This window comes from Marmota marmota, unplaced genomic scaffold (genome assembly GCF_001458135.2).
Source record: "Marmota marmota marmota unplaced genomic scaffold, marMar, whole genome shotgun sequence".
Taxonomy (NCBI): domain Eukaryota; kingdom Metazoa; phylum Chordata; class Mammalia; order Rodentia; family Sciuridae; genus Marmota; species Marmota marmota.
Genome location: NW_026000185.1, coordinates 16,326,066 through 16,333,786, shown reverse-complemented (window position 1 = coordinate 16,333,786; position 7,721 = coordinate 16,326,066). Strand labels below are relative to the sequence as shown.

General features: G+C 45.4%; 1 protein-coding gene and 1 long non-coding RNA gene across 2 annotated transcripts in view; one reads left to right on the top strand and one right to left on the bottom strand.

Annotated features, from left to right (window-relative positions):
* The window catches only part of LOC125612340, a 30,092-nt gene extending 25,440 nt beyond the window's left edge, over nucleotides 1–4,652 (bottom strand). Inside the window, exon 1 of the long non-coding RNA XR_007342682.1 lies at nucleotides 4,567–4,652. This is a non-coding gene — a long non-coding RNA (uncharacterized LOC125612340). The remainder of the gene's footprint in view (nucleotides 1–4,566) is intronic.
* Nucleotides 4,653–4,743: 91 nt separating this feature from the next.
* Nucleotides 4,744–7,721, top strand: part of Ndufab1 (NADH:ubiquinone oxidoreductase subunit AB1) — an 8,098-nt gene continuing 5,120 nt past the window's right edge. Inside the window, exons 1-2 of the mRNA XM_048790074.1 lie at nucleotides 4,744–4,893; nucleotides 6,695–6,734. Of these exons, the coding sequence (XP_048646031.1) occupies nucleotides 4,787–4,893; nucleotides 6,695–6,734 (147 nt within the window). The 5' untranslated portion in view covers nucleotides 4,744–4,786. The remainder of the gene's footprint in view (nucleotides 4,894–6,694; nucleotides 6,735–7,721) is intronic.

Below are 7,721 nucleotides of genomic sequence, written 5' to 3'. Positions count from 1 at the left end.
CCCGCCCTGGCCCGGCCGCTCAGCACCGCTTTGTGTCCCGCGGGGAACCGGACGTGGCCCGGGACTACACAGCTGGCCTTAGTGCTCACGCAGGTGACTCGCGGTGACTTTGCCGGGGTTTGGCAGGGGTCAGGGATCCGGTCGCTGGAGGTCAGGGGGTAGCGGGCATCCGGACCGTGCCAGCTGCAAGCAGGTGACCCGGGGGGCCTTGGTTGGCTCCCCAGCCCCGCCGCCGACCGGTGTTTGGTGGGCCCCTGCGGGAGGCCGGCGACTTGGTGATTGCTTTCGGAGCCGAGCACAGACTCCCCCGCACCCGGGTTCCCGCGCCGGCTGCCCCCGTGGAACTGGTCTCCTCGCCTCGCCGAGCCCCGGACTGAACGGCGGGGTCGTGGAGTGGCAGCGAGGGTTAGTTGAGATAATACAGGCAGAGCACCTGTTTGGTCAGCCATCAAAACACTGGTCGCTGTTAGTTGTGGTCACCATGATAAATACCGCCATCACTTTCTAGGGGGAGAGTAAAGATAGGGTGCAGAGAGGAGGCCGCTTGCTTATAGCCTCCTCCAGAGTAGTTCTTTTTCCTGGATTTCTGTCTTAATTTTCCCCACTGGCACCGTTTACCTGTTTTTTGACCTTCTGGAAGTAAGGATAGCGAACAGGTAAAGTAGCTTTCCTATCTGATGAAGTCTGTGTGAGGTTGCAACGCGAGGCAGTGGTTTTCAGCCCTAGCTGAACGCTCAGATCACCTAGGTAACTAAAAAAAAAAACAAAGAAAAAAAGAAATCCCTTGACCCTCCTCTCACTCCTCTTATGATTTAGTTCTCTGGAATGGGACCCTGACATGACAGTTCTGTTTTGTTTTTAAGCTCCTCGTATGACTCTGAAGTGCATCCAAGATTAAGAACTACTGCTTTAGGGCTGGGGATATAGCTCAGTTGGTGGTACAGTGCNGGAGTACACAGCAAATTCTTTTTTTTCTTTTTCTTTTGGTCCTGGGAATTGAACCCAGGAGCACCTACCACTAAGCAACATCCCCAGCCCTTTTTATTTATTTATTTTTTAAAATTTGAGATAGGGGGCTGGGGATGTGGCTCAAGCGGTAGCGCGCTCACCTGGCATACGTGCGGCCCGGGTTCTATCCTCAGCACCACATACAAAGAAAGATGTTGTGTCTGCCAATAACTAAAAAATATTAAAATTCTCAAAATAAATAAATAAATAAATAAATCTTATCACTCAATCTTCCAAGTAATTTGACCTCTTAAAAAAAAAAATTTGAGGGGCTGGGGGTGTGGCTCAAGCGGTAGCGTGCTCGCCTGGCATGCGTGCGGCCCGGGTTCGATCCTCAGCACCACATACAAACAAAGATGTTGTGTCTGCCGAAAACTAAAAAATAAATATTAAAAAAAAAAAAAAAAAAAAAAAAAAAAAATTTGAGATAGGATCTCACTAAATTGCCCATAGTGGCCTCAAACTTCCTGCATCGGCCTCCCGGTTCTCTGGGGTTACGGGCATGTGCCACTATGCCCATCCATCTTGTGATGGAAGTGCTACCGAAAAGCATCGATGTTCTTTGTTAAAGCGTCTCCCAACACAAAGGGCCTCATCCCAATCTTAAGGTTGGACATTTTACTTTACAGACCATGTAGACATTTTCTCTTCGTGTATTTGCTGGAGGGTAAAGGAGCTCTCCCCAATTACATGATTTAAATAAGAGGTGATTTGTTATGTTTGACCATAGTATTAAATGTAACAAAATCTTCTGTAGGCTTAAAATGAGGAGATGATTAAAATATGATTTTACGAGTCACAGTGATCTACTGCCATACAAAGAGAATTTTTTTCTTAGGTTCATATGTTTCAAAAGAGAGAAAAACGAGAATAAATCTCACAGGAAATATACTTTAGTAGGTGAGATTTATTAATCATGTGTTCCAAAATAATTAGAGTCTAATTGCTCAGCTAGGGTGGAAGCAGGCCTGTGGGGGAGTCAAGTCTGACTGAAGTTCAAGGTGCACCTTTATACAAGCAAGCTGTTCTCAGGAAAAACTGGCCTGAGCAAAGCAGCACAAATATGTGACAAGAAGCTTCCCAGAGGCCAGAGGACTGGGCAGGGGTTGGCTTCAGGCCCCAGGTTCTGTCCCAGCCTGAGCTCTTGACACTGGGAGAAGCGGCTGAAGGTTCTGCCTGCCACAGAGCCTGGGTTTTCACAGTGTCTGTCAGAACTCCTGGGTTCCTGTGTACTTTGAAGTCCAGGAGTTGACGTTCACTTCCACGTGGGCTCTGATACCATGGGATGTAACATCGTGAGGAAGGGTGAGTGCACTTCAAGTTCTCACAAATCGGAGCATGGGAAGACTGCACATTCTCAAGGGCAGGGGGAGTACACAGCAAATTCTTTTTTTTCTTTTTCTTTTGGTCCTGGGAATTGAACCCAGGAGCACTTCGCTACTGAGCCACACCCCTAGCCCTTCTTATTTTTTATTTTAAGACAGGGTCTCGCTAAGTTGCTTAGGGACTAAACTGCTGAGGCTGGCAGGTTGCTGGGATTATAGTGTGTACCACCACACGTGGCCCCACATTCTTATTACAGCACAACAGATTCCATTCACATACCAGACTCCATGAGTGTTTGAAATCACTTCTGAGATACATAACAGAAATACTGGATAGGTTCTGTGAAGAGATCAGGGCCTTGATCATAGAACTCCAGGCAGAGTTTTTTGGTGCCAGTTTTCAGCAGGAATGGAGTACTGCCACTTAAAATGGAGCCTGGGCAGTTAGTTACTCACGATTATTCCAAATCCGTAATACAAGTGCTCTTCCAATTGCTTAAGAAAGCCCGGTGTGGTGGCACATGCCTGTAATCCCAGCAACTTAGTAGGCTGAGGCAGGATCGCAAATTCAAGGCCAGCCTCAGCAACTAGTGAGGCCCTAAGCAACTGATCAAGACGCTGTCTCACAATAAAAAACAAAAAGGGCCGGGGATGTGGCTCAGTGGTTAAGTGCCCCTGGGTTCAATCCCTTGTACCAAAAAATAAACAACAACAAAAAAACAATCGCTTAATATGCAGAGCAGTAAACTGGGCATGGTGGTGCCGGGAGACTAAGAAAGATGGTTCACAAAGTAAAAATATAATTAGAACTTATTATTTTAACTGTATTTGGTAACTATTATCCAATATCTCTCTGTCCTTCTTACCCTGGCCCCTTCCTTACCTCTAGTGACCACTATTCTATTCTCTTTCTATGAAATCTACTTTTTTAGCTCCCACCTATGAATGAGAGCATCTGTGACTTTGTGCTTGGTTTATTTCACTTACATGATGTCCTCCAGGCTGCTGCAGAGGACAGGATTTCATCCTTTTTATGGCTGAATAATATCCCGTTGTGTATGGATGCCACATTTTCTTTACCTGTCTGTTGCTGGACACCAACACTGACTCCATATCTTGGCTATTGTTTTTACATATTTTTGTTTATTGTCTTTATTTTTATACCAGAATGTAAAACTCTGTGAGAATAGACTGTCTCTCTGGGTTGCTCACTGCTATGGCCTCAATAATAAGCTCATTATAGAGACTCAACGTTTTAGTGAATGAATAAATATAAATAATTTTATCATAATGGGCTCATACAATGCATTTTATTTCAAAGATAATATATTTCATTTTACTTGGAGTTTTAAAATTTTTTTTTAAGAAAGAAACTCATATAAAACTAAAGGCATTTTTGGATTGTTCACCATGCCAGTGTGCTTCAATTTAAATCAATTTCTTAGGCTCCCAGCTGAGAAATATGTGCAAATTAGCATAAACTTCCCAAATCCACTTACCTGTTTTGGGTTTTTCTTTTTCTTTTTCTTTTTTTCTTCCAGTTTTGGGGGTTGAACTCAAGTGTCTGCTATGCATGCTAGGCAAGTACTGTCCCATTGAGCTACATCCCCCAGCCTTTTTTATCTCATTTTGAGACAGGTGTCACTAAGTTGCTAAGGCTGACCTGGAACTTACCATCCTTCTACTTTAGTCTCCTGAATAGCTAAGATTAATCTTCCTTCCTTCCTTCCTTCCTTCCTTCCTTCCTTCCTTCCTTCCTCTCTTCTCTTCTTTCTCTATCTCCCTCTCTCTCTCTTTCTTTCTTTCTCTCTCTCTCTCTCTCTCTCTCTCTCTCTCAGCTGGGGATTGAACCTAGGGGCACTTAACTACTGAGCCACATCCCATCCCTTTTTATATTTTATTTAGAGTAGGTCCTCACTAAGTTGCTGAGGCTGGCTTTGAACTTGTGATCCTCCTGCCTTGGCCTCCTGAGTTGCTGAGATTACAGGCCTATGGCCCCAAGCCCGGCTAATTTACCCAATATTACTTAGATGTTGCCTGGCACTTTTTAAGACATGTATATTGTTGTAGCCTATACCTTACATTTATTAGTCTTAGTTATGTATTGAAATTGATTCTCACTTTTTGAACTGTTGCAAACTATTAAATTTAAATGCCTATGGAAGAACGGTGGCATCACAACTTTTAAATAAATGTATTTCAGGATTTTCAGAGAAGAAATAAAACCAAATACCTTTCTTGCGTGAAGGACTAGCATTCAAGGGAAGACCGCATACGTGCCATTAGCACTAAGTACTTGGACCGCTGGGCTGCGCGGCTTCGAGGGCGCAGTGCCGCCAGGGGCCGCTAGGGGCCGCTACCGCCGGCGGCGCCAGATAGCGCCGCTCTGTGCGCAGCGGGGACAAAATCTGGGCCTGAGGCTGCGGCGCAGTGCATCCTGGGTCGGCGTAGCCATGGCGGCTCGTGTCCTTTCCTCCTGTGTCCGCCGCCTGCCTGCGGCCTTCGCGCCGCTGCCTCGTGTCTCCGTACCCGCCCTGGCCCGGCCGCTCAGCNGGATATAGCTCAGTTGGTGGTACAGTGCTTGCCTCACATGCACAAGGCCCAGCACCAAAAAACAAAACAAAATTACAGCTTTAAAGACTCCCAAGGTCAAGTTGAGAAACCCCTTTTCAAGCTGATGGGCTTCCTGTAATAGTGGTTTCAATCAGGACTGCATGTTACAATAAAAAATATGGATGCCCAGGCCAAGTCAGAATCCAGAATCAGTGATTCTTTTGTGCAGCTAGTGCTGAGATTCGCTGACAGTGTAATGGATTAATAATTCATTGGGCAGTGTCCTCTTGGCTATATCAAAAGGTAAATGTCATTTTAAAGTTGGGGGCTAAAAGGTCACTAGTATAGTTGCTGAGTGTTTGTGTCCTGAGACTGATTTCAGCATAAGGCAAAATGTGACATGATTATCCTCATCTTACAGCTTTGATTCTCAAATTTCACTGGGCATACAGGTCACCTGGATTAAAATACAGATTCTGATCCAGTGGGGCTGGGAAGGGGCCTGAGGGGTTTCATTTCCATGGAATTCTCATGAATTCTGCTGCTGGTAGCCCTTAGACCATATTTTGAATAAGCAAGGCTCTTGTACTGCCTCTTCTTGGTTTACATACACAGCAGAGGAACCACTGTATTTATATTTACAAAGTGGTTTTGATTAAGTTCATTCAAAGATATGGACAAACAGTTAAGTTAGGTATTGAGAATGCTGAGGTCACTGGGAAAGAATAATTAGCAAGGTTTGTTGAAGGAATGAGCCTTTCCTCCCACTCTGCCAAGCTGGGTGACTTAATAAATGTGACGGTGAGAGTGGGAAGAGCGGAGGTTGACCCTCAGGTTCCTGGCTAGACTCCTAAATGGCTGGAGGTCTGCAGCCAGAGTTTTGAGACATGTATGAAGTTTATTTCAACAGCTGAGTTTGAGATGTCTGGGCTACTTGGACAAAGCTGTTCAGGGGGCAGGTTGTAGAGCGGGATTTATAGTCATTTCCTTAGCTTCCTCTGCATTTCCCTCAGGCAGGGGAGGACCCCAGTGAAATAAGATGGATCCTGATGGAAACTGATCAGTTTGAGTTACTACTCCAGAGGACTTACTCTTCCTGCAAATAGTGCCTTCCCTGATGTCAAGGAGAGGCAATTTCTGTTGCATATAATTGTTAAGTGTAGGTCTTGGGGAAGGTGTTGGCTGTTGGGGAGGTGTTTGCTCATTCTGTAAGCTGAGATCTTGCAACAAGGAACAGTAAGACTCTCTAAGAAGTCATGTGGCTGGACTTGAGGCAAGATTATAGCCATTCTCTGCCTCAACTTCCTCAACTGTAATGGGGAGTGATAGTACCAAGTATCTCATAAGGTTACTGTCAGAGCTCAAAGAGATCTTGTATGTCAAATACTCAGGACGGCACCATAGCCTGATTTAACGATAGGAAATCAATAAAGAATCCAGGCCACAGTGGTGCATGCCTGTAATCCCAGCCACTCATGAATCCCAGGCAGGAGGATTGCAAGTTCAAGGCCAGCCTCAGCAACCTACTGAGACCCTGTCTGAAAAAAGAAAATGGGCTGGGGATGTAGCTAGTGGTAAAGTGCTCCTGGGTTCAATCCCCAGTCCCCAAAAGAAAAAAAAGATCAGTAAGGAGACTGAAAGGGAAAAAACAGCATCTAGTATTTTGGGGGCATCACTGCAGCGAAGGCATCACAGTGGCAGGTTGTCCTCAAGATCCTTCTAGATAACCCTAAGTTGTACCTACTGAGTTGCACACGCCGGGCAGAGGTCAGAGCCCTTTCCTTCACCTCACTGATGCCTCCCAGCAGTCCTGTGAGCATGGTACTGTTGTTTATCCCCATCTTACAGGTAAAGAAACTGAGAAACACAAAGGCTAAGTAACTTGCCAGAGTCCAAACAGCTAAATTTATTATTATTATTACTATTGTTATTATTACTAGTGGTGCTGGGGGTTGAACCCAGGGCCTTGTACATGCAAGACAAGCACTCTACCAACCGAGCTATATCCCCAACCCCAAACAGCTAAATTTAATTTAATTCCATGGCACCAAACTGGCCTCTGTAAGCACTTCCCAGTGATGCTTGGGTTGATGCTGACACCCAGTGGGTCGCATGGGTAGCTGGGTACAGACAGCACCCACCAGCTGTTTGCTTTACTTCTGGGCCCTGGGCACTTGGTGGCCTCCCTCTTCTCTTTCCCCCTTTCTTCAGCATTAATTCCTCTTCATATCATTTTTTTCTTAATTTTTTTTATGTTTCTCAGTAGGTTCACAGGGACTATCTTGAGTATACCATGACAGGTCTGTCTTGGGTTATTTTGATTCACACCTGGCTACTAAAGCTGCAGTGCCTTGTAGAGGCCCTAGGATGTTGGCGAGGCCTTGGGGAAACAGGCTGCTCTGTCTGCAGGCCATAGACGATTTTAGTGGTAGTTAGTCTCACTGAACAGTGATGAACGTCCAAAACCTGAGCGCTGAGCCCAGGAGCCCTGGCTTCGAGGGGAAATACGCCCATTTTTTTTTTCCTTTTATTTTTTTTTCCTTTTATTTTATTTTTTTGTACCACGGATTGAACCCAGGGGCACTTAAGCACTGAGCCACATCCCTAGCCTTTTTTTTTTTTTTTAATGCCTTTTATTTATTTATTTTTATGTGGTGCTGAGGCTTAAACCCAGATCCTTGCACGTGCTAGGCAAGCGCTCTACTGCTGAGCCACAACCCCAGCCCCCACCAGCCCTTTTTATTTTTTGAAACAGTGTCACTGAGTTGCTCAAACTGGCCTCAAACTTGGAATTCTCCTGCCTCAGCCTCCTGAGTTCCTGGGATTACAGGCGTG